The sequence below is a fragment of the Notolepis coatsorum genome (assembly GCF_963971535.1).
Source record: "Notolepis coatsorum genome assembly, chromosome: 16".
NCBI lineage: Eukaryota > Metazoa > Chordata > Actinopteri > Aulopiformes > Paralepididae > Notolepis > Notolepis coatsorum.
Window position 1 is genome coordinate 41,889,849 of NC_140180.1, and position 27,405 is coordinate 41,917,253.

Sequence of the window (27,405 nt, forward strand, 5' to 3'; positions counted from 1 at the left end):
TCTCTCTTTTTCTTTCTTTCCTTCTATGCTCTACAGCAGGGGTGGCCAACCCGCGGCTTGCGAGCCGCATGTGGCTCTTTGCCCGTCAATGTGTGGCTCTTCCATCCAAAAAAATATATATATATTTTTTTTCTTTTTTTTATGTCACTCATTCCATAAGGACGTAGAGTAAACATTTACAGATTTTTTTAAAAATGGTCCATTTGCATGTTCTTGGTATCTGAATCTAGGGACATCTATGGATCTCAGGGAATGTATTTCCAGTGTCAGAAATAGTGTGTCTGTTTGAGTAGGCTTGAGTAAATTGTAATGAACCAAAGGAGAATATCAATTATATAAAAAAATAAATAAAAGAAAATTTATCTTTGACTGTGAATAACACCATGCTAAAATTTACCAGACCTGAAAAATCTAAGCAAATGGATAAAGGGAAGATGATTAAACGGAAGGTTTTGTAGATACTGTACAGTACTGAATTCTGCCATCTTTTTTATAATGTAAATTTCTCCACCACTTTTCATCATAATGCAACACCGTTTTTTGCTAGACGTTCACAGAACGGTAGAGAAACTAACTGTGTTCTGTTTTATGGCAATAACGTTCAGGTTTGTGGGAGATAATCCCAAAAAATAAGAGCAATAAAAAAGTAAATCCAGAAGTTAGATGATTGACAGGGGCTGGCGTGAGCTGGGTAAGGTCATTTTTTGAAATTCGAAAGCCCTGAGTCTCTTCCTTCAAAAGACTACACTCACTTTTGGCTGCTCCACTTCCTCCTGTCAATATGCGCCGGTTTCCGACTCAATGCCCTGAGATTTCTCTAATCTTATATTTCACTAATAACAGTTAAAATCATTGGTAAATGTTGAAAATATACACTTTTACTGTATATCTCGGGCTTCAGAGGTTAACCCTGTGAGGCCCAAATTAAAAAGACATTAGCAACTTCAGAGGCCAGAGGGTGGGACATATAAACACATTTACTATCAAATAGCATTGTGAGGCTGAACAACAGGACCAATTGAAATTTTTTAAATAAACATTTACAGACTTTTTTTAAATAGCTAAAAGTGATTTTGTAATTTTGCAACCGTGGGTCTCACAGGGTACTTTTAACCCTGTGAGGCCCAAATAAAAAAGACATTAGCAACTTCAGAGGCCAGAGGGTGAGACCTATAAACACATGAAGGGTGCCGTGACTGAAAAAAAAGGTTGAGAAACGCTGGTATATGGTGTGGCTCTTTGTGGTACCACACTAATTTTTGTGGCTCTTAGTCTCTGACTGGTTGGCCACCGCTGCTCTACAGGATGCCCTTACTAGTCTTAAATTGGTTTTTAATGCTAGTAAGACAAAGTTTATATTGTTTTCAAGAGCAAGGAATATTAACTTTGATGATGTGAGGATATCTACTGTCAGTGGCTCTTGTATAGAGAGTCACTGAGTATAAATATCTTGGCCTGTGGCTTGACGAGAAATTGACATTTAAGTTCCATGTGTGCCTCTAAACTGCGACAGAAAATTGGTTTCCTGTACAGAAACAGATCCAATTTTCCTCTATTTAGTAGAAAAATAATTGTTGAATCAGTCTTCTTATCAGTTTTGGACTATCGTGATGTAATTTATAGGCATGCTGCGGCATCAACTCTTAAACCTCTGGATTCTGCATATCACTCAGCTATCAGATTTATAACTGGTGACAGATATGATACTCACCATTGTGTCCTGTATGATAGGGTGGGTTGGCCTTCTCTTGCAGAAAGGCGCAACAAACACTGGTATTTATTTATTTTTAAAGCCCTTATTGGTAAACAACCTGTTTATATCTCCTCACTGTTAGATTGGAATATTGGAACCTATTCAACTCGATCGAATGACTGGATGGTTCTTAGGGTTCCTCAAATTTGTTCTGAGCTAGGGAAGTCAGCCTTTTCCTTTGATGCCTCTAACTCATGGAATGTCCTTCAACTCTCGCTCAAATTGGAGGTTCTCCCTTCCCTTGGAATGTTTAAACGTATGATTTCAGACCATTGTGTAACTGTAACTGTTTTAGTTGATCTTTTTAAATGATTTTGAAACGTTTTGAATTTTTTTACTCTAGTGTTTAAATTTCTGTGAATATTGTTTTTATTATGTACTGTACAATCGTCGTTTCTGTAAATGAGGGAAACCTCCGATGCTTACGATTTTAAATAAAGGTTGAAATGAAATGAAAAATGTTTGTAGTCCTAAGAAAGAAGAGACCCAGGGCTTTCGATGGACATAGAAATGTCATAAAACTACACTACCCAGCTCACACCAGCCCCTGTCAAACTTGGAGCCATCTGACGTGAAATTTTTTTTGAACGTTATTGCCATAAAATACAACATATATTGTTTCTTTACCTTTCTGTGAACATCTACAAAAAATGCATCTCAATCTGGTGAAAAGGGGCGGAGCTATGGACATTATAGAAAAGTAACTGTACTTACAGTAGATTTCATTCACAGTCTTTGCTGCCCTGTAACGGGCGCCTGGTGGTATTAAATCCAGGTTTAACTCTGCCATTGGAAAGAGGAGATTTGGCCCGATCCATAGATATATGACTTGGCCATAATAAGTTCATTTATAGGCCTTATATTCTATATTCATATTTCAAATAGCATGTGTCCGGATGGAAAAATTCAGTACTGTATCTACAAAACCCCCTGTAAATCATCTGTCCTTTATTCATTTGCTTAGATTTTTTGTACACTTGATCTCAAGAAGGTGCTGAATCTTTCACGTCTGGTCAATGTTAGCATGGTGTTATTCACAGCAAAAAAAATTATTATATTCATATTCTCCTTTGGTTCATTACAATTTACTCAAGCATAGTAATGGACACCATATTTCTGGCACTGGAAAAGCATTCCCTGAGGTCCATAGATGTCCCTAGATACCAAGAACATGCAAAAAAACCTTGTAGAAGGGGAGCAATCTTCCATTTACTTAGACATAAGACATAAAAACATAATTTTGATTGTAAAATGTATATTAGATTATGAAGAAAGCCCCTGTTGGCTGGCTGTTTTCCTCTCAACTTCTCAAGTGGGCCTAAATACGCTGCATGACGGATAAGAGACACACAGCGTCACTTTCATTGAGCTGAAGAACGTGCCAGTAGTAACTTGGAGTTTGGAATTATGTTCGGCACGTAAAGAAAATATTCTGCACGTGCGTTCCGTTAGTGGTTAAAGTAACGTTGCATTCGTTTGGTACACAGAGCTTACTGAACCGAAGGACCCGTACTGAAACGGTTCGGTATGAATACGTGTATCATTACACCCCTAGTGTATAATATTAGCTAACTACACAAATACAGAGCGCTTGCATGCTAACTGTAATTCACTCACCATTAGGAGCAGCACTGACTGGAACTCATGTCCACAGTACAGTCCCTGTCTTCGGTTTGCAAAGTCTGGGGTTGCGTTGTAGTGTGAACAGTAGTGTGGACAGTAGTGTGAACAGTAGTGTGGACAGTAGTGTGGACAGTATAGTGTGAACAGTAGTGTGGACAGTAGTGTGGACAGTATAGTATGAACAGTAGTGTGGACAGTAGTGTGGACAGTATAGTGTGAACAGTAGTGTGGACAGTATAGTGTGAACAGTAGTGTGGACAGTAGTGTGGACAGTAGTGTGAACAGTAGTGTGGACAGTAGTGTGGACAGTAGTGTGAACAGTAGTGTGAACAGTAGTGTGGACAGTAGTGTCAACAGTAGTGTGAACAGTAGTGTGGACAGTAGTGTGGACAGTAGTGTGGACAGTATAGTGTGGACAGTAGTGTGAACAGTAGTGTGAACAGTAGTGTGGACAGTAGTGTGGACAGTATAGTGTGGACAGTAGTGTGGACAGTATAGTGTGAACAGTAGTGTGAACAGTAGCAACATCACCTCCTGGTTTGGGAATAGCACTGCACAAGACCGTAGCAGACTACAAAGAGTGACACGTTCAGCCAAACGCACAATTGGAGGGGGGCTTCCCACCCTCCAGAACATTTACAACAAGCGGTGCAGGGGGAAGGCTAAGAGAATTATTAAGGACTCGAGCCACCCGAACAACTGCCTCTTTGAACTGCTGCGGTCAGGCAAGCGATACCGGAGTCTTAAGGCGAGCACAGAAAGACTCAGAAGAAGCTTCTATCCCCAGGCCATCAGGCTGCTAAACGAACAATAAACACTATGCAACAACCATCAAATGCACACAGCACACACACCCACACGCACACACTCACTTAAACAAACAACACACTGCAGCAGCCACTCTACACACTTTAGATCACCTAAACACACTTTATATTTATTGATAAAGGATTTGCACTACAACTCGTACACCTACTGTAAATTGTACCTAAATTGCACCTCATCCAATTTCTGCCTTGCACTATATAGTATTGTATATTAGTACACTGCATAGTATTGTATATTACATGGTAACTCAGTTACGTCTATTCTGCATCGAACATTGTACATATGTCTAAACTGAACACTGTGACCTCATTTCTTTTACTTCTAATTTACATACTATACTATGTTATTTTATTTCATACTTATCTTGTCTTGCACAGTCTCTGGAGCGTAACAGTAAGAAGCATTTTGTATAAAAGTATTCTGTACTTCTGTATGACAACTATTAAAGAAACTTGAAACTTGAAACAGTATAGTGTGAACAGTAGTGTGGACAGTATAGTGTGGACAGTAGTGTGGACAGTAGTGTGGACAGTATAGTGTGGACAGTAGTGTGGACAGTAGTGTGGACAGTAGTGTGTGGACAGTATAGTGTGGACAGTAGTGTGTGGACAGTATAGTGTGGACAGTAGTGTGAACAGTAGTGTGGACAGTATAGTGTGAACAGTATAGTGTGGACAGTAGTGTGGACAGTATAGTGTGGACAGTAGTGTGAACAGTAGTGTGAACAGTATAGTGTGGACAGTAGTGTGGACAGTAGTGTGGACAGTATAGTGTGGACAGTAGTGTGGACAGTAGTGTGAACAGTATAGTGTGGACAGTAGTGTGGACAGTAGTGTGAACAGTATAGTGTGGACAGTAGTGTGGACAGTAGTGTGAACAGTATAGTGTGGACAGTAGTGTGGACAGTATAGTGTGGACAGTATAGTGTGGACAGTAGTGTGAACAGTATAGTGTGGACAGTAGTGTGGACAGTAGTGTGGACAGTAGTGTGGACAGTAGTGTGAACAGTATAGTGTGGACAGTAGTGTGGACAGTATAGTGTGGACAGTATAGTGTGGACAGTAGTGTGAACAGTATAGTGTGGACAGTAGTGTGGACAGTAGTGTGGACAGTAGTGTGGACAGTATAGTGTGGACAGTAGTGTGGACAGTATAGTGTGGACAGTATAGTGTGGACAGTAGTGTGGACAGTATAGTGTGGACAGTAGTGTGGACAGTATAGTGTGGACAGTAGTGTGGACAGTATAGTGTGGACAGTATAGTGTGGACAGTAGTGTGGACAGTATAGTGTGGACAGTATAGTGTGGACAGTAGTGTGAACAGTATAGTGTGGACAGTAGTGTGGACAGTAGTGTGGACAGTATAGTGTGAACAGTAGTGTGGACAGTATAGTGTGGACAGTATAGTGTGGACAGTATAGTGTGGACAGTAGTGTGGACAGTAGTGTGGACAGTAGTGTGGGCAGTAGTGTGGACAGTATAGTGTGGACAGTAGTGTGGACAGTAGTGTGGACAGTAGTGTGGACAGTAGTGTGGACAGTAGTGTGGACAGTAGTGTGGACAGTATAGTGTGGACAGTAGTGTGGACAGTATAGTGTGGACAGTAGTGTGGACAGTATAGTGTGGACAGTAGTGTGGACAGTAGTGTGGACAGTAGTGTGGACAGTAGTGTGGACAGTATAGTGTGGACAGTATAGTGTGGACAGTAGTGTGGACAGTAGTGTGGACAGTATAGTGTGGACAGTATAGTGTGGACAGTAGTGTGGACAGTAGTGTGGACAGTATAGTGTGGACAGTAGTGTGGACAGTATAGTGTGGACAGTATAGTGTGGACAGTAGTGTGGACAGTATAGTGTGGACAGTAGTGTGGACAGTAGTGTGGACAGTAGTGTGGACAGTAGTGTGGACAGTATAGTGTGGACAGTAGTGTGGACAGTATAGTGTGGACAGTATAGTGTGGACAGTAGTGTGTGGACAGTATAGTGTGGACAGTATAGTGTGGACAGTAGTGTGGACAGTAATGTGGACAGTATAGTGTGGACAGTAGTGTGGACAGTAGTGTGGACAGTAGTGTGGACAGTATAGTGTGGACAGTATAGTGTGGACAGTAGTGTGGACAGTATAGTGTGGACAGTATAGTGTGGACAGTAGTGTGGACAGTAGTGTGGACAGTAGTGTGGACAGTAGTGTGGACAGTAGTGTGGACAGTATAGTGTGGACAGTATAGTGTGGACAGTTGTGTGGACAGTATAGTGTGGACAGTATAGTGTGGACAGTATAGTGTGGACAGTAGTGTGGACAGTATAGTGTGGACAGTATAGTGTGGACAGTAGTGTGGACAGTAGTGTGGACAGTAGTGTGGACAGTATAGTGTGGACAGTAGTGTGGACAGTAGTGTGGACAGTATAGTGTGGACAGTATAGTGTGGACAGTAGTGTGGACAGTATAGTGTGGACAGTTGTGTGGACAGTAGTGTGGACAGTATAGTGTGGACAGTATAGTGTGGACAGTAGTGTGGACAGTATAGTGTGGACAGTATAGTGTGGACAGTAGTGTGGACAGTAGTGTGGACAGTATAGTGTGGACAGTAGTGTGGACAGTAGTGTGGACAGTATAGTGTGGACAGTAGTGTGGACAGTATAGTGTGGACAGTATAGTAAGTAAGTAAGTATTTATAAAGCACCTTTCATACATGTCATGTAGCTCAAAGTGCTGTACACAATTATAGGCATATATAACGATAAAAGCAATAAAGTCATAGTGATCAGTTAAGATCAATGTTTAAAAAAAAAATAATAATAATAATAATAGTAACGTAAAAATGAAAATAACGTAAAAACAGTCATTTGCTTACCAGTTTGGGAGAACAGGTCCGCACAAACATTTCCGCTCAGTGGCAACCGGAAGTGCACTAAACCAATGCACTTGTATGGTAGGTAGCAATGTTTAGGTCTTATAATGCTAGTGTAGTTACGTTTTTATCAGTGGTCATAGTTGGGTCCATAGTGCTTTACCAAGTCCCATGGATCCATCAGTGGCCGTGTATTGTGTGCGTATGTACCCGTTCGCTCATGTGGTCAGTGGCCAGAGTTGGGTCCACAGGACTTATCCAAGTCCCATGGACCCATCAGTGGCCGCGTCTTGTGGTAGAAAGAAAGAAAAAGAAAAACGTATAAAGAAAACAGTCTAAAGTTTTAAAGTTTGGGAGGTCCGCAAAAACACGCCTTCAGCTCAGAAGCTGAGGCGTGTCAAAAACGTTTGAAAAACTGGAGGCGTGTCTCCTATTGTACCCATTCCTTCATCTAAAAAGTTTGAAAGTTTGGGAGGTCCGCAAAAACACGCCTTCAGCTCAGAAGCTGAGGCGTGTCAAAAACGTTTGAAAAACTGGAGGCGTGTCTCCTATTGTACCCATTCCTTCATCTAAAAAGTTTGAAAGTTTGGGAGGTCCACAAAAACACGCCTTCAGCTCAGAAGCTGAGGCGTGTCAAAAACGTTTGAAAAACTGGAGGCGTGTCTCCTATTGTACCCATTCCTTCATCTAAAAAGTTTGAAAGTTTGGGAGGTCCGCAAAAACACGCCTTCAGCTCAGAAGCTGAGGCGTGTCAAAAACTTTTGAAAAACTGGAGGCGTGTCTCCTATGTACCCGTTCCTTCATCTAAAAAGTTGGGTCCACAAGGCTTATCCTAGCCTCATGGATCCATCAGGTTTTTCCAAGCCATAACTATTTGTAAGCTAGACTGTATAGGTACGTTTTTAATTTTCCTTTAAAAATGTGTATAGAGCTGGCGTTTCTGATGTGTGTTGGTAGTGTGTTCCATAGTTTTGGGGCATAGTTGGCAAATGCCATACTTCCTATCCTTTTTTGGTTTCTGGGCGTGTCTAGTAAACCTGTAGTGGATGACCGTAGCGTTCTTGAGGGCAGATAACTAACTAGGGAATTTGCTATGTATTTTGGGCCTTGCTCATTAAGAGCTTTATATGTTAGGAAAAGGACCTTAAAATCAATTCTATGAGTTATTGGAAGCCAGTGCAGAGTGGCCAGGACTGGAGTGATATGTTCTCTTCTCCTTGTATGAGTTAGTAATCGAGCTGCAGAGTTTTGGATAAGCTGAAGCTTCCCAATGGTTGCTTTGGGAAGACCAGTGAACAGTGCATTACAATAGTCAAGCCGACTTGATACAAAAGCATGAATACGTTTCTCTGCATCCTTTTTATTTACGAAAGGTCTTACTTTCGCTATGTTTCTTAGGTGGAAGAATGACGTTTTCATGGCCTTATTTATATGAGACTTAAAGGTCAGGTCTGAGTCCAAGATGACACCTAGGCTTGTAACCTCAGTCTTTACATAGGATGACAGACTCCCCAGGTTTTTACAAAGCACTTCCCTTTTCGCTTTTGGGCCGATCAATAGGATTTCGGTCTTGCTTTCGTTTAATTTTAGGAAGTTATTGTTCATCCACTTGTTTATTGCTAACAGACAATTTGTAATGGACTGTATGGCTGTAGTGTTATTTGGTTCTGCGGAGATATATAGTTGTGTATCATCAGCATAACTATGGAAGCATACATTGTGGTCTCGAATGATGTCCCCGAGGGGCAGCATATATAGTGAGAAGAGTAATGGACCAAGGCAGCTTCCTTGTGCGACTCCAAAATTGCTGTCATGTTCCTCGGATACATTGTCTCCAAGCTTAACATAGAACCTTCTCCCCTTAATGTATGTTATGAGCCAATTTAGTACATGATCGGAAAAGCCAACCAGTCTTTCTAGACGACTGATCAAGATATTATGGTCAATCGTATCGAACGCTGCACTAAGGTCCAATAGGACAAGAATTGAGACTTTGCCAGCATCGGAGTTTAGCCTGAGGTCGCTAACTATTTTGGTAAGGGCAGTTTCAGTGCTGTGATTTGTTCTGAAACCTGATTGTAGTTCCTCCATGATGTTATTATCTTTGAGAAAGGAGTTTATTTGTACTGAGACTATCTTTTCTAATATCTTGCTGATAAATGGAAGGTTCGATATTGGCCTATAGCTTTTTAGTTCGTTTACATCTAAGTTTGTTTTCTTTAGTAGTGGTTTTACTACAGCTGTTTTAAATGCATCTGGAAAAGTGCCTGTTTGAAGAGACATATTTATGATTTCAAGGACATGATTTGAGACACTATCAAACACCCGCTTGAGAAATGCTGTTGGTATAGGATCGAGGCAGGAGGTGGCGGAATTACACTCAGAGACAATCTTACAGAGGTCAGGTAATGTAATACATGTGAATTCCCCCATAGTTATCTCAGGTGGGGTTTCACTCATAGCCAGATCCATATCAGCGGTAATGCTTGCTCTAATCAATGATATTTTTTCATTAAAGAAAACTGCGAACTCTTCACATTTTGTGGCTGATTGCTGCGGTATATGGGGGGGTGGTATGTTAATCAGCCGGTCAATGGTGGAAAAAAGTACCCTGGAGTTACCCATATTTTCTGAGATCATTTTGGAAAAATATTCCTTTCTCGCAAGTTGTATTGCCTTATTGTATGCGCCCATGGCGTCTTTGTATAAATTAAAGTGAGCTGTGAGTTTGAGTTTCCTCCATTTTCGCTCGGCTATCCTACATTTTCTCTTGTTATCTTTAACATTGGTTTTATTTAGCCATGGAGAGATTCTATCAGTTTTTACCTTTTTAACCTTTAGAGGGGCAACAGTATCTAACACAGTTGACAAGGTGCTGTGGAAGTTTTGCACTTGCTGATTTAAGGAGGATTCACTGCATTGGTCGTATGATTTCATCATACTAGAGAATTTTGCTTCAGCTCTAGCGTCCAGAAGCCTTCTGTGAACTAGGAATTCGCTTCTGGTCTTATGTAATATTAGGCTTGTACCATAGAACACACAATAATGGTCAGAAATTGGAATTTGTTTTACTGATATATTCTCAATGTTTAGCCCTGTTGTTATTAGTAGGTCCAGAGTGTTGCCATGTTGGTGGGTGGCCTCGTGAACATGTTGCATCAGTCCAAAACTGTCCAGTAGGTTCAGAAACTCACAACCCCTGGGGTCATCCTTTTTGTTGATATGAATATTTAGATCTCCATTAAGAATGATTCTATCATACCTGGTAATGCAGATCGATATGAGTTCTGAAAATTCCTGTATGAAGAGTGGCGAGTACCTTGGTGGTCGATACAATGTCACACATATTACTGGCATTTCTGTTTTTAATACAATAGCAAGGTATTCAAATGATAAAAATGTTCCCAGGTCAATATCATTGCACACAAATTGAGTGGAGATGATTGCTGCTATTCCTCCTCCCCTCCCACTCTGTCTGTTTGATTGATAGAATTTAAAATTGGAAGGGCAGGTCTCAATCAGTGTTGCTACACCAGTGATATTGTCTAACCATGTCTCTACTAAAAACATACAATGTACACCATGTTTTACTATGAGTTCATTTATCAGAAATGATTTTTGTTTCAGCGCTCTAACGTTGAACAGTGCTAGTTTTAGCTGTACGGGTTCTGTAGTGGGGTGTGAGATAGTCTGTGGTTGAACACTGATATTGATAAGGTTAGATTTACATATGGGACGTGATAATGAGTAATTGATTAGTCTTTTGGTGATCAGAATCGGGATGACACTCAACGTGTTTTTTTGTAGTTTAGGCTGCTTCTGTATATAGTCTACAGAGCTAGATATGGTTGGTTGTCAGGCCAGTGATGCTATACTTTGTATGACGTTATGTATTAGCACATTTACCCCTGATATGTTTGGATGGATGCCATCGGGTCTGTAATGGTCTTTCCTGGACCAGAGCAGATCAAAGTTATTTATATAGCAAAGTCCTATAGTAGTACAGTGGGTCTGTAGCCATTTGTGCAACCAGAACAGACGGCTAAATCGCTCAGATCCACGACCTATGGATGGAATGGGGCCAGACACAATGCATATTTTACCCAGGCTTTCAATAGTGAGTATTAGTGATTCAAAGTCAGATTGGAGTTTAACGGATTGTCTAGCCATTACGTCATTTGCTCCGATATGAATAATAACGGTGTGGGCGGACGGATATCTCTCGATGATTTCGGGAGTACACTCTAGTAGGTCAGTAACTTTTAAACCGGAAAAACAATACGTAATGCCGTGTGGTATTTGCAAAAACCTGGTGATGGAATCTCCGATGAGTAGGATCTCTGGCTGTTCCTGGATGCATTCCCCGTCGTAGATGGCCAGGTTTCTATGGTGAAAAGCCGCAGGAGTAGCGTCTGCATTGCTGGCGGAGTTAGACGGTTGGTCGGGCAGCAGTGCCGTGTGGAGGGGCTCGTTCACAGCGGCATTTCCATCGATGACACTCGCCGTTTGAATGATCATCCTGGTATGGGCTGCAGAGCACCGCAGACGAGGGCGTTTAAACTTTGGGGAGTCGGACCCATCGCGTGAGTCTGGGGAGCTTGGCGATGCGAGAGCAAACAGGGCAGAGCGCTTTCTGCTCCGGGTTGTAGATATACTTCCATGGTTGAGTTGTGAGCTGGAGAGGGCCGTCCTGGCAGCTTCGCTTGGAGCCTGGCTAGTAGCTATCATCGGATAGTCTTTGAGCAAAGCTACAGTACTAGCAGCAGGAGACGGAAGCGAAGGAGAGCCAAGGAGGCTGGAATCACTACAAAGAGGATTGAATCGGTTTGATAGTTGAGGTGATTCAAAGGGATCATATAGAGGAAGGGAGAGCTTCCGTCGGCCCCTCACCACTGTCGCCCAGGAGGGACTACCGGTGCGGCCTGCGTCCGCTTTTTCCATGCTAGCCAGCTTGGACATTAGCTCCGTTTGACGCTTGAGAAGATCCACTACTAGTATCTCGATGTTCTTCAGTTCCGTTCGCATCTCTGCGACATCTGATGTTGGAGCCATTTCCTCGGGGGAGCTCAGCACTGTGAGTACTGTAGCGTGTAGCTGTAGCTATGGCAACAACAAGCGCCGATAGCTTTAGGTCACGTCCAGTAAAAAGTCACATAAAACCAATAAATCCAACAGTATAAACGATAAGAGCAAAAGTCACAGTGATCAGTTAAGATCACTGGTTAAAAGATGGTAAAAAGAAAGAAAACAGTCTAAAGTTTGAAAGTTTGGGAGGTCCGCAAAAACACGTCCGTTCAGTAGTAAGTAACCGGAGTGTAGTGGATCCAACCAACTAACACACAGGAATGCAGGAGGAGGAGTCTGGTAGATCCGCCATTTCTGCACACTGTCTGTCTAGTATAGTGTGGACAGTAGTGTGGACAGTATAGTGTGGACAGTAGTGTGGACAGTAGTGTGGACAGTAGTGTGGACAGTATAGTGTGGACAGTAGTGTGGACAGTATAGTGTGGACAGTATAGTGTGGACAGTAGTGTGGACAGTAGTGTGGACAGTAGTGTGAACAGTATAGTGTGGACAGTAGTGTGGACAGTAGGCGATAAAAATGCTTGTTTAGACGAAAATCATTTACTCTGCTCTAAATAGAAGAGCCTATGAGTCTAAATGTAAAGAATGTGCTGTCATGTGTTCACTTTATTTAACATTTGTACACATTCACCCTATAAAATTAATGCAAAATAATATATATATGAGAAAATGCTAATGAATCATTTAACCGTTAAGAATATCGGGTTAACTTAAAATGACTGGTTAACCGGCTAACCGGATATCCTTGCACATCCCTAATCTTCCGGTAGAAACCTTACATTTCGTCCGGCAGTGTGGCTACTCTGGACTAATGATCGGAAGATCACCGGTTCCAGCCCTGGTCAAGGTCGTTGTTCCAGCAGGGAGCACTCTGTCCTCTAGACCTGGACCTGGCAGTAACAATGCCCCTTCCCGATCACTGTACATTTGCGAGAGCCATTCTTCGGATGAGATGGATGAGGTCCTTAAACCCAAGGTGCCTTTCCAGAGTGTAGGGGGTTCCCCAACGTTCCTGACCAAATTCTCAATCAGGTCTCTGACATCAAGACCACCTAATCATCCCTTCCCCTTAATTGGCTGATATCAATCCCTGTCTCCTGAGCCTTTCAGCCATTGTGTAGTGTGATGTGTGCCTGGTGCCAGTGTGTGGCAGCCATTGATCCTGCAGAGCCCAAGGTTGGGTGCTACACAGTGGTGGTGGAGGCAATTTCCACTCTACAGTACATTGTAAAGCGCTTTGAGTGTCTAGAAAAGCACTATATAAATGCAATTATCATTCATTCATATTGAGGGACTGATGAAAACTGCTTGATTGTTCCCATTGATGCCGAGACACATGTACAGTATATTTTCTATTAGTTTGGCTTGGCCCCAAGGTCATGAAACAGGGAAGATAATTACAATAAACAATAAGATAGGCTTACATAATGAAACACAGCCTTTGCTGCCCTGGATGGTATTATCACCCTGCTGCATAATCTCTGATGTCAGAGTAGCTCTTTGGAGGTACTATAAAAAAAGAAAAGCACCGATTTGACAGAGGGAACAGCAGGGTGAAAATATAAACCACTAAGGCAGCAAAGGGGGATGTGTTTAATTACTCTTAAATGATTTTGTTCATACCTTCAGTTCAATGCTACAGTGGCCCACTGATTCCACATGATTCCAACCTTTAAAGGGGAACTTACTATTTGTTTTACTATCTTACTATTTATTTCACTATTTGGGCAATTGTACACAATTCCTGTGAGTCTATGGAACACATCTGTAAGTATTTTTTTCAAACAAATTAATTGTTTTGTATTTCTAATCAAGTACTGTATCTAATCAAGATTTCAAGCTGTTTTTGGCTGGGCTCCGCCCATACTCTCAATGCGCTTTGAGTGACAGTCACCCACTGCACTGCACTGCATACTTTTTGGGGGAGAGAGAGAGATAGAGAGATAGAGAGGACTAATACATTTTGCAGCGGGGGGGCATAATCCCACGGGACAATGCATTGGTAACTTGTTTCAAATGACAATATATACCCCCGTGAATTGAATATTATTGCACAGATCGGAATACGCGTGGGAGCGTGCGCTATGATATTTTGCAACAGGTTGACGTGAGTGCTGATACGAGAGAGCAATAGAGAGAACGAGCGAGATAGATAGAGAGGGAGAGAGAGAGAGAGATAGGGAGAGACAGTTAGAGAGAGGGAGAGAGAGATAATAGAGGGAGAGAGAGAGGAGTGTTTGAGCGGCTCGCGACTGTGTGTAAATGCAGAGACAGAGACAGGGAAACTGCTTCCGCATTATTTCCACTCGCTGTGTGTGTGTGTTTATTTCTTTCTTTTTTTATTTGTCCTTTATTTATACAGGTAAAATACATGAGACTGACTCTTTTTCATGAGCGACCTGTTTAGAATAGATATATAAAACACTTTGGACAAACGAGTACAGTTCTGGCAAAGATCTAAACATCAACAAACATGTAGATCAAAGTAAACAAGTATAAGCAACATCTAAAATGTCAGAGTTCAAAACTTAAAAATCTTATAACGGAATGAAATATTCTAACTTCAAGGGTTTTCTCATTTTGTACAGGGCATAATATCTAAAACACAGTTTTGGCAAGCTCAGTTCTTACATGTGGTGTATCTAAAGATAAGTAATCCTGTGACCTGGTACCATATGTGCTGTATGTAAATAATAGGGATTTTCATAAGCAGAGCCTTATAGATAAATCAAATGTAATGCATATCCCTTCTCTTAGTTAAAGAAAGTAATCCCACATGTTCTTCCAAAAGCATGATTTGTTTCTTTGAAAGTAACCCATTTGTACTTTCAACTTCAAAGGTGTTCCAAATGGGTGTCAAAAGAGCCAGTCATCTAACCAAATTCCTAAAATATGATATATATATATATATCCTAAAGATTCTCCAACTTTAATTTGAGAATCCTGAAGTGTATGGATACTAATATTCTTATCACACTATTGCTCACACAATACCTTGAAAATGAAATACACTTTACTTAGTTTTATCTGACTTCAAAGACCTGTTTATATTAACTTGTTGAAAAAGACGCAAATATGTCCCCTTTAACTCATTGACTGCCACGCCCTTTTCCCATCTTTACTCAATGGCGCCAGCGTTATTGACCATTTTCACAATGTTTGCGGAGTCATCGTGTGTTCTGTATTATAGCTATGGAGACAATAGTATGGCTCATTTGAAATTGACAGGCATTGTTTATAGTCCAAGAGTGACTAACCAGTTAATTTCTACATACTGTAGTTTGTGCGCTATCGTTACCAAAAGCATGTTTTATGTCCGGTAAAATACGACACTGTGATCGGTACAGAAGCATGTTTTATGTTAAAAAAATACCAGCAGGTTACCTAAGACCTTACCTCAGTCAGAAAGTACTCCAAAATTAATAAATCCCAGTCGATCCCAATTACTCGTGTATATTGGGCATGGCTACCATACGGGAAAGAATAGCTCCGAGGCACCAAATCTTCCACCGATTGCTATGTTGTGATCCATTCAGCCGGAGGTAAGTCAGTACTGGAAGACAAGTGATATCCCCAGTTCAAAATGTAGGTGATACTGCCACCTGGCAAGATGCGCGTTGTCTGCGAAACACGAGATATTACGTGTTTGGCACAGAAAGAGTTAAGATAAGCATGCGATTAATGAGATCTGAAAGGCATCAAAAGCAGACTGTGAACTGGAGCCATGCATGTGTGTACAAAAGCCCTTGAAGTCCTCACTCCCACAAGGGGCTATTTTAGGGTTAAGGGGTTAGGAAAAGAGTTAAAGTTAAGGTAAGGGTTAATGTGAGACATGTATTGGTGCATAATCGATATTAAGGACGTACTGTACTATAGGTTAGGAAATTAATGTACTCAATTGAGTTCCTAACAGGTATAGTAATCCAAATGTGTGTGTGTGTGCGTGTGTGTGTGTGTGTGTCTTATCAGATGAGACGAAGCTGAAGCTGTGGAACGTGACCAGCAGTAAGAATGTTCTCCAGCTGCCCAGTATCTTCCACCACCTGCCTCATCTCCTGGCCAAGGAGAGCAGCCTGCAGCCCGCTGTGCACGTGGGCCAGGGACGCACCGGAGGTCAGTTTACATGTGGACACACACACACACACACACACACACACACACACACACACACACACACACTACACACACACACACACACACACACACACACACACACACACACACACTGATACCAGCCCTCAAAAATAAAATGCTCACATCCCTCCTACAACTTCAAATTGGTCAATATACTCAATTTAGTTTCTAAGGGGATTTATCTAATTAATTAAATGTCCTCTCATAAAGCAGGTAATGAAATACATGTTTGGCTAATTGTTCATTAGGCTATAGATTGCATTGCTGTCACCAAGGGACAGGAAATAAATGGCAGACCTAACAATGGCAGACCTATGGCTGTGGCTTAATAGTCATGGTGTGCTGATTTGAAAATTGAAATGACCGGGTAACCGGGACTACCTTGGTTGTTTAGAATCATCTCAATAGCTGCCCATCTCATGTCAGAGCACTTTACTGTAGAGTCACTGCCAGCCTGTGGGTAGGTTATCTGTAAGACTAGCTTGTACCTATTACCCTCTATAACAGATGAGTGTTTATCCGGGGGGGGGGGGGGGGGGGGGGGGGAGTGTACATGTTGAACATAATACCAGGCAATGTGTCTGTGGTGGGTCTGTGTGTTTTGTTACACGTGTTGAGTCCCAAGCAGGGCCACTAAAAGACCTTGTTGTGCAACATACCTCTTAGCCTCCTGGGGGAGGGCTTGCACACGCCTCTCTAGCACCAGACACTCCAAAAGTGGTGAGCCGTCTCCGTCTCTTCGCCAGCTCCGGGTCAGGCAGCTCAGGTTAGCTACTTGAGCTTGTGCAGGAAGGCTTGGTTTGATTTTATTTTATTAGGGATCCCCATTAGCTGGTGCGATAGCAACCAGCTAGTCTTCCTGGGGTCCACACACAAAAAAAACACACAAAAACAATCACTATTGCAAAAAACTAAATTATTAAAAGTCAGTACACACAATGCATAATGAACCTACTGTAACAATTAATATAGCTAAAATTACATTAGTGTAAAACAAAAACAAAAAATTACGTTACAGTGTTAAAAACAAATTAAAAACAATTTAAGATTCTTTTTAAAAGTGAATCTACTGTAAATGCAGCAGAGGTTCCGAGGCAGGCCATTCCACAGAGTTCAAGTTTCAAGTTTCTTTAATAGTTGTCATACAGAAGTACAGAATACTTTCATACAAAATGCTTCTTACTGTTACGCTCCAGAGACTGCTAGACAAGATAGTATCAAATAACATAGTATAGCATGTAATTTAGAAGAAGAAAATGAGGTCACAGTGTTCGGTATAGACATATGTACAATGTTCTGAGTTACCATATAATATACAATACTATGCAGTGTACTAATGTACAGTACTATCTAGTGCAAAGCAGAAATGGGATGAGGTACAATTTAGGTACAATTTACAGTAAGGTGTACGAGTTGTAGTGCAATCCTTCATCAATAAATATAAAGTGTGGGGAGTGGGTGCTACAGTGTGTTTGTTTAAAGTGGGTGTGTGCTATAAAGTGTGTGGAGTGGGTGCTACAGTGTGTTTGTTTAAAGTGAGTGTGTGCGTGTGGATGTGTGTGCTATGTGCGTTTGGTGGTTGTTGTTGTGTAGTGTTCATTCATTGTTCGTTTAGCAGCCTGATGGCCTGGGGATAGAAGCTTCTTCTGAGTCTTTCTGTGCTCGCCTTGAGACTCCGGTATCGCTTGCCTGACCGCAGCAGTTCAAAGAGGCAGTTGTTCGGGTGACTGGAGTCTTTAATGATTCTCTTAGCCTTGCCCTTGCAACGCTTGTTGTAAATGTTCTGGAGGGTGGGGAGCCCCCCTCCAATTGTGCGTTCGGCTGAACGTGTCACTCTTTGTAGTCTGCTTCGGTCTTGTGCAGTGCTATTCCCAAACCAGGAGGTGATATTGCCAGTCAAGATGCTCTCTATTGTACATGAGTAGAAGTTCTTAAGGATCTTCTGACTGACTTGGAACTTCCTTAGGCGCCTGAGGAAGTAGAGGCGTTGTCGTGCCTTCTTCACAACACTGTCAATGTGTGTGGTCCATGTCAAGTCCTCGGATATGTAGGCTCCGAGGTACTTAAAGCTGTTGACTCTCTCAACCGGTGCCCCGTCGATGCTGAGGGGGCTGTAGTCCTTGACCCCCGACCTCCTGAAGTCCACAATCATCTCCTTTGTTTTGCTGACGTTCAGGGAGAGGCTGTTTTCCTGGCACCATCCCGCCAGGACCTTGACCTCTTCCAGGTAGGCCCTCTCGTCGTTGGCAGAGATCAGGCCCACCACCACTGTGTCGTCAGCAAATTTGATGATTGTATTGCTACTCCGCTGAGCCACACAGTCGTGTGTGTACAGGGAGTAGAGGAGGGGACTCAGAACACAGCCCTGGGGGGCCCCTATGTTGAGGGTGATGGATGAGGAGGTGCAGTTGCCTGCTCTCACCACCTGGGGTCTGCCAGTCAGGAAGTCCAAGACCCACTGGCAGAGGTCATAGTTCAAGCCCAGGTCCCTGAGCTTGGCTATGAGTATGGAGGGGACTATGGTATTGAATGCCGAGCTGTAGTCGATGAATAGCATTCTCACATAGTTCCCCTGCCTCTTGTCCAGGTGTGATGCTGCTGTGTGCAGCACATGGGCTATGGCGTCCTCCGTGGACCTGTTGGGGCGGTATGCAAATTGCAGGGGGTCCATGTTGATGGGGAGGGAGGAGCAGATGTAGCCCTTTACTAGCTTCTCGAAGCACTTCATGGCTATGGAGGTGAGAGCTACAGGGCGGTAGTCGTTGAGGCAAGCAGGCTTGGATTTCTTGGGTACAGGGATAATAGTGGACTTCTTCAGGCAGGTGGGGATGACAGCCTGTTCTAAGGACAGGTTAAATATGTCAGTGAATACTGGGGCCAGTTGGTCGGCACAGACTTTTAGGACGCGGCCGGGGATGCCGTCCGGACCTGCTGCCTTCCTGATATTCACTTTTTTAAAGGTCCGCCTCACCTCATGCTCTGTTTTAATGCTCTAAAAATAAAAGATCTCCCCAAAGCTTGGGTTGTATGACCACTGGTGAAATCTCTGGGACTACTGATGGGAGGCTGTAACCATGCTGTGCCAGAATAGCTGCTTTGAGGAGTTAATAATCTGTAGTTTCAGCCCCAGATAAGTCCTGTCAGGCCTTCTGTGCTTCTAGTATGCCTCCCCCAGTCAGGAATGGTGCTAGTATGCCTCCCCCAGTCAGGAATGGTGCTAGGATGCCTCCCCAGTCATTTGGGGGGCATATATCTCTGTGTGCCATTCTCTTAAACAGTTTCACGTACAGTAGGCCTCGACATCTTCCTCCCCTGTTAACTTGGTGAGCAGATCTTTTGGGTTAGGTTACACAGCTCCCCTGCAGGAGCTCAGTAACATCTTAGCCTACCCCTGCAGGAGGTCAGTAACATCTTAGCCTACCCCTCCAGGAGCTCAGTAACATCTTAGCCTACCCCTCCAGGAGCTCAGTAACATCTTAGCCTACCCCTGCAGGAGGTCAGTAACATCTTAGCCTACCCCTCCAGGAGCTCAGTAACATCTTAGCCTACCTCTGCAGGAGGTCAGTAACATCTTAGCCTACCTCTGCAGGAGCTCAGTAACATCTTAGTCTACCCCTCCAGGAGCTCAGTAACATCTTAGCCTACCTCTGCAGGAGCTCAGTAACATCTTAGCCTACCCCTCCAGGAGCTCAGTAACATCTTAGCCTACCTCTGCAGGAGCTCAGTAACATCTTAGCCTACCTCTGCAGGAGCTCAGTAACATCTTAGCCTACCTCTGCAGGAGGTCAGTAACATCTTAGCCTACCTCTGCAGGAGCTCAGTAACATCTTAGCCTACCCCTCCAGGAGCTCAGTAACATCTTAGCCTACCTCTGCAGGAGCTCAGTAACATCTTAGCCTACCCCTGCAGGAGGTCAGTAACATCTTAGCCTACCTCTGCAGGAGCTCAGTAACATCTTAGCCTACCTCTGCAGGAGCTCAGTAACATCTTAGCCTACCCCTGCAGGAGCTCAGTAACATCTTAGCCTACCTCTGCAGGAGCTCAGTAACATCTTAGCCTACCTCTGCAGGAGCTCAGTAACATCTTCATTCATTTAAAACGTTGACTTCCTATTCCAATTTAACTCAATGGCGTTGGCTCAGTGTGTCCTCATCCTCCACCAGCCTGGCCTAGGTTGAGGTTGAGTTCAGCGCAATAATTGAAATGTCTATTTCATTTCTTTATGTGGGGGGGGGGGGGGGGGGAGTAATGCTATGTTTTCTGAGTTATTCTCTAGAGAAGGAGTAGAGCACAGGGGGTGAGGGTTTGTAGGGTGAGTCTGGGCCCGGCTCTGGCTATTCTTCTTTCGGCTCTGTCTTGGCATGGTCTCCAGGCCTTATTCTGCTGTCTCCTAGACAGCCAAACAATCCATGATAACATCCCTGTTCCACAATAAACTCGAGTTTGCATAAACGGTACAAATAATCTTCAAGGCAATAATTCATTCATAGACGACGCCCAGGGGGTTACACACAACCCAGGGTCTAATTCGCTGTGACGTCCAGAGGCGGTGGAGAGCTGCTTCCGCTGCCCAGACCTGGTGTCCCTCTGAAGCTCCTCCAGTTTGCCTGTGCTTAAGAGAACCCAACATTGGACTCTCTTAATCAACAGATTGCAGCTTACCTGTTGCTGCTTCCCCAGGCTGTGAGCTGGTAATTAGGGAAACATTTGCCCTTGATTAGCTTCCCTGGTGGCCTGCATTGGAGGAAGGGTCTCTGACCGTGCTGCTGAAGACTCTCCCACTCTGACAGAGGCACTGGAGTGAAGACTCTCCCGCTCACATCTACTTGTCCTCAGCCAGTCTCTCTTATTCACATACTGTACACACATCTGCATGTATTCTCTCACACACACACACACACACACACACACACACACACACACACACACACACACACACACACACACACACACACACACACACACACACACACACACACACACACACACACACTGTACACACACCAGGGTTGCTGCGGTGATGTGGAATTTCCCATGATTAATAAACTCATGAACTTGAAAAATACCGGAAGGGTTCGAAACGTTGTATCTGCTGCTATTATTTGTCACAATTAAAAACACCTTGGAGCATCAAAATTGAGTTGCGAGCCCCGCTTTGTTTTATGTACTACGGTTTCTTTTTTTATCCACTTTTTCCTCATAATTTTTTTATATTTGTCTCCCATCCCAATTTCGTATATCCAATTCTCCCCTCTCCTGTCTTGAACGTTGCTCGCATATGCCTCCCACTGATCGGCTGTAGGGAGAATAGAAGCCTTGCATCACGTGTCCCCTCCAGTACACGAGGAGGCAGCCTGTCACATCTTTTCACCTGCCAGCACGGACTCTCATTGGCGAGGTGTAACGTGTGGGAGGCTCACACTACCCCCGCCATTTCCTGTCTCTGCTGTGCAGGCGTCCCCCAACCGACCTGTAGGAGTCGCTGTCCACAACGTCCAGATTACCACCCTTCGACTTCCACCCGCTTACCTCTGCCAATTGAGATAGTATGATGACTGGCCCAAGCTGGAGGCAATGCTAACACCCGGATTCGAGACCGGAGTCTCTTGCATTGGTGACGAGCACAATCTCCGCTGCGCCACCCAGCCGCCTCATGTACTACTGTTTCTACAGTTTGGCTCAGCACCAAGGAACGGAGGATGTGCGTTATTTATTTTTTCTGGATAAACTCATGACAACACTGGTATTGCCGGTGACACCATACATTTTACAAAATGATGTGCTTACTTTGATCTTGAACATTATGCGGCTACATTGATCCACTGTGTCTGTTCGCCTACGTTCGTTTTGAATACATTTTCAATGACGAGTATCCATTTGTTGGCCAGACAGAGTTGACGTTAGGTTCTAATTAAAAAATAAACCAACCTTCCGTAAATGTTCTATCCGTTCATATCTGACTTATTTAGCATATCACGCAAACATACTGTTGCTGGTATGAACTGGTCCTCTGAGCTCCTCTCCAGTCAAGCTGCTATTGGGTTTAAATCCGAAAGATTGCCAAAGCCTCCACCATCGTTGTGTAGCCTGTCGTGTCGCCTCTAGAGCCTTCTTTAAATCTACTCTCACAGTGAAAGTGAAACTTAAGCTACTCTGTACTGCGACTCTGCTGCACAGACCTATACAATAGATCCACTGTCCGCACAGACACTTTCAGATTATAATGTTGTCTGACTAAGTATTGATAACATGCTTAGGGGCGAATTTACAAAGGAATTACAAAGGGATTTATGAAATCTACTCCAGTTAGACGGATCCGGCCATCAGACGCACTGCACGCGCGTAACGGAGAGAGGGCTGCTTGTGGAGAGAGCTAGGTCACAAGGTTGTCCTTACAACAGACAGCTGGACTGCCCTGATGACCAAAAGCTATGTTACCGTCACTTGCGGGGGATTCCCCAAGCTGGCAGAGCTGGTAAAGCTGGCATGCCAGTACCTCTGTATACCTCCGACAGTGTTTTTAGACTTATTGTGACCAGGCTGCATGCGCTCCCATCTGATACCCTGGGACCATGTGAGTCGGTCTGAGACAGGCTATTTATGTTCTACTATATGTAGTCTTGTTGCAAAATAATAATAATAATAATAATAATAATAATAATAATAATAATAATAATAGCCTCTTTGAAAATACTCTTGTTGCTTTGTTAGTACAGTTGGTTGTTTTCAGCATTTTCAGCAAGCATCTGTTATTTAGTTAGGGCTACAGTAGTTTAGTTAGGACATTTTTGTCGACATAAGTAGATATTTATTTTCTGTTTATTTATTACGTTAATATAAAACCGTGTTTAGAAAATGTTTGCGTTTGTTAAATACATGCTTTAGATTTTCTTTCAGTGGTGAGTGAAATAATTTCTTTTGCACACACTCTCTCTCTCTCTCTCTCTCTCTCTCTCTCTCTCTCTCTCTCTCTCTCTCTCTCTCTGTCTCTCTCGTAATTCCTTTCATTCCAGCCATACTGGCCAAACATCACCTTTATTCCTTGCTGCAGCCCTCTGACCCTATTCCATCACTGTCTTACCCCTGAGGTCCCGTTTGAAATCCATTTTACATTGCTGGTTTTCACAGTGTTTTTGCTCAGGGCCCCTGCGCAGGTCTGCAGTATTCACAAGATCAAAATGGTTATTTAGACATTCTCTACGCTCTTTTAAAGTATGGGAAAAGCTCATAAGAAAATACCTTGAGAAAGTTCTGCTACATGTAACATGTAAGTGATTTACTTATTGTCTCTTTTAAATTTGAACAATATAAATTACAATCTCTGGTCGAAGGACTCTCTGCACTTTGTTGTTCCCAAAATTCCAACAGAACAGGGAAAGTAAGCCATTAAGTTTTCTGAACCTACTGCTTGGAACAATCTTCAGCCTGATCTTAAAATTTAAAGCTTGGTAACCCTGAATGTATTTAAGGCTATTGTGAAGCCTATTGTAACCAGGTGTTCTGTGTGCAAATGTTTTTATCTGATCATGTGTTACTTTTATCTGTAATGTCTCTGTGTTTATTTTGAAACTCTGAGGGGCAAATTCACAAAGAATGGATTGTGCGGCGCTAATAGCACCCTTAATAGCATCTGCTCCGTCTTTGCAACCTATTCACTAAATATATTACATTATGTTATATCTGTTAGTGTGTGTATGTTATGTCTGTTGCTGTATGTGTATGTTATGTTTGTTGGTCTGTGTGTGTGTATATTATGTCTGTTGGTGTGTGTGTGTATGTTGTTTGTTGGTGTGTGTGTATGTTATGTCTGTTGGTATGTGTGTATGTTATGTCTGTTGGTATGTGTGTATGTTATGTCTGCATATAACTACGAGGGGCTTGCCTACATTCAATCCTTTATTTATTCTTGAAAAGGACAATTGAGGTCACCCGCATTTTCAATGTCGGCGATACTTACAGACATTTCAATTCATACATTATCAAGAGACACCGGGTTCGACTCCGGCTGTCGGCGTTGCCTCCAGCTTGGGTCAGCTGTCATACTAACTCAATTGACAGAGTTAGTGGGTGGAAGTCGATGGGTGGTAATCTGGACGTTGTGGACAGCGACTCCTACAGGTCGGTTGGGGACGGTTGGGGACGCCTGCACAGCAGAGACAGGAAATGGCGGGGGTAGTGTGAGCCTCCCACACGTTACACCTCGCCAATGAGAGTCCGCGCTGGCAGGTGAAAAGATGTGACAGGCTGCCTCCTCGTGTATCGGAGGGGACATGTGATGCAAGGCTTCTATCCTCCCTACAACCGGCCAGTGGGGGGCATATGCGAGCAACGTTCAAGACAGGGGAGGAGAGAATTGGCACAGTGGAATTGGGATGGGAGAAAAATAGAAAAAGAGGAGAAAAAATGGATAAAAAAAAAAGAACGTGCAGATATAAGAATAGGCATAAAATAAGTACAATAAGTACAGTGTTTCTCGAAGGCATGTGAACCCCCCCGGAACAGCCAGTCCCCAAAACTCCCCCCCCCCCCCCCCCCACCCCCATCAATCTCCACCACATCCCCATCCAAGACACACCCCCTGATAAAGCATGTCATGACCGAAGGAAAACACAAACAGCCCGCATGCCACTCACACCACCGTGCAGGAATGCCACCCCCGCGGGCCGCCCCATCTCCCCCGGTCCTGGCTACCTCTCCACCACGAGGAAACCAACGAACCCCACGCCCCCATCCCCAAACTCCACAGAGGAAATGACAGGCCACGTGCCCCAGGACCTGCAGCCACGCCAAAGGAGCCACGACTCCAAACACTCAAGCAGACAGACAAAAAGAGCGGTCAAATGAGAAGACATGCAACACCACGGACGGTCCAAGATGACACCGGGACACCCCGGAACACAGCAAAAGCCGTACGCAAGCAATCTCTAAAACGTCAGCGAACTGAGGGAGCCCAACGATGAAAACCAACTAAAATCCATCAAAGCACACGCAAGAGACCAGCACCCAACTCCAGGAAAGACATAGGCTACAACCGAAGCCATAGGCTACAACCTACTCCCCGAGCCGAACACCCACCGACACCCCAGGGACCCTCCGCATGAAGAACCCACCACAACCCCCACAGCACCCCAAAGCGTCCCAAAGGTCCCAGTGCCATCCCAGACCACCCACAATGCCACACGCCCCACCATCCAACCACCACCATGTCCATCCTCCCGAACCCCCTGATCCCCCCGCAATGGCAAGGCCACCAGGGCCAGAGGCAACAAAGCAGCCCACAGAAACGATACCCCCACCACCATGGCTCAATCACCGTACCCAGCAAACTATCCAAGTACACTCAAACTACCCACGTCCCCATCCAACCACGAGACGCCCCACAAGAAACTGTATCCCAGATGATGATACAACAAAGACCAATGCGTGAAACACCTGAAAAACTATATACTGTTTTTAATTAATATAAGTAAGTCAAAAACAGTTAGACTGTTGCAGACAGGCCTGTAAGTAAGTCTCTAAACTTCCCCTGCGTTATAGGTTGTTTTATCTTCAGCGAGAGCTAGTAGGGGCACTATAATGATCCAGTTTAAACTGCACAACTCAACCATCTCTTGGTGCACGAATTATCTTGTTCCTTGACCTCAGTTTGTCAGGCTGGATGACATAGTATCGGATGTCATCTGGACAAAAACTGGAGCCCCCCAGGGAACAGTTTTGGCGCCCTTCCTCTTTGTGCTCTATACTGCAGACACAGCGAGGCCATGTGCCATATGCAAACATTTTCTGACGACACAGCGCTGATCGGTCTAATCAATAAAGGCGATGACCAAGCCTATAAAAAGGAGATTGACTCATTTGTCCACTGGTGCGATGCCAACTTATTGGAATTAAACATAGAAAAAACCAAGGAGTTGGTCATCAACTTCAGTAGGAAGAAGGTGAATGTCTCTCCTGTCATCATTAGGGGGCAGGAGGTTGAAATAGTCCAGTCCTATAAATACCTTGGCGTTCACCTGGACGGTAAGCTGGACTGGAAGCAGAACACAGATTCTGTGTTTAAAAAAGCCCAGTCTCGGCTCTTTCATCTGAGAAAACTTCGTTCTTTTGATCAGCAGGTCACTTCTCTATGTATTTTACCAAGGTATCCTGGCTAGTGTCCTGTTCAATGCTGTTCTCTGCTGGGGGGGCAGCATCACTGTTTCGGACAAAAAACGTATTATAAAATCATCAAAAAGGCTGGCTCAGTGATTGGCCTTCCTCCTGATTCCCTGGAGATCACCATAGTCAAGCGAACCAGGACTAAACTGAACACCATTTTATCTTTTGTAGGCCACCCATTGTTTAGTATTTTCGATGCTCTGCGAAGCTCATTTAGTAACAGATTGCTGATGCCTCAATGCTCTACTGAGCGATTGAGAAGGTCCTTTGTACCTGCTGCAGTAAAAAAAAAAAAACGAACACCGATAGCACTGTGTTAAGAGGCTCTCCTATTGTGTTGTGTATTCTGTAGTGTATGTTATCATGTAACACTGTCTTTCATGTTTGTATATGTGTATTCGCTCTGGTGGCAAATCATGTTTCCCCTCGGGGATTAAGAAATAAACCATATCATAATGAAAGGCTGATTTTCCAAGTTGGGTCTGTATATGGGGATCCTACAGTGTAAGCATTATATATATATATAATTTGAGCGTGTTATATAGGGTCTAGAGTTCCAAACTAGTAGTGATGTGAGATAAGGAGGTAATTTCCTGTTAATAAAAACCAGTGTTGATTTCGCCTATCTGCCTGAGAAGACCAACCCACTTGCAGTGGTGTGTATCATACAGTATCTGTCACCAGTGATAAATCTAAGAGCATAATGATAAGCAGAATCTAGTAGTTTAAGAGTCGAAGGGGCAGCATGTCTATAAATCACGTCTCCATCCAAGACGGATAGAAAGACTGTTTCGATAACCCTCTTTCTACACATCATTGGGAAACTAGATCTATTTGTTATCGGTGCGACATTAGTGGACAGACATTAACAGACAGATAATACAATAAAGAGGTGGAGTAAAATAAAATGAAATATGAGCTAAGTTAAGCACAATATAATAATATAATTATGAAATAACATATAGGCCAGGGCTG

The 27,405-nt window shown here is 43.4% G+C and overlaps 1 protein-coding gene across 1 annotated transcript in view; it reads left to right on the plus strand.

Annotated features, from left to right (window-relative positions):
- Positions 1 to 27,405, plus strand: part of mgat4b (alpha-1,3-mannosyl-glycoprotein 4-beta-N-acetylglucosaminyltransferase B) — a 418,569-nt gene that overhangs the window by 162,447 nt on the left and 228,717 nt on the right. The window contains exon 3 of the mRNA XM_084332017.1: positions 16,108 to 16,251. Coding sequence (XP_084188143.1) covers positions 16,108 to 16,251 — 144 coding nt within the window. The remainder of the gene's footprint in view (positions 1 to 16,107; positions 16,252 to 27,405) is intronic.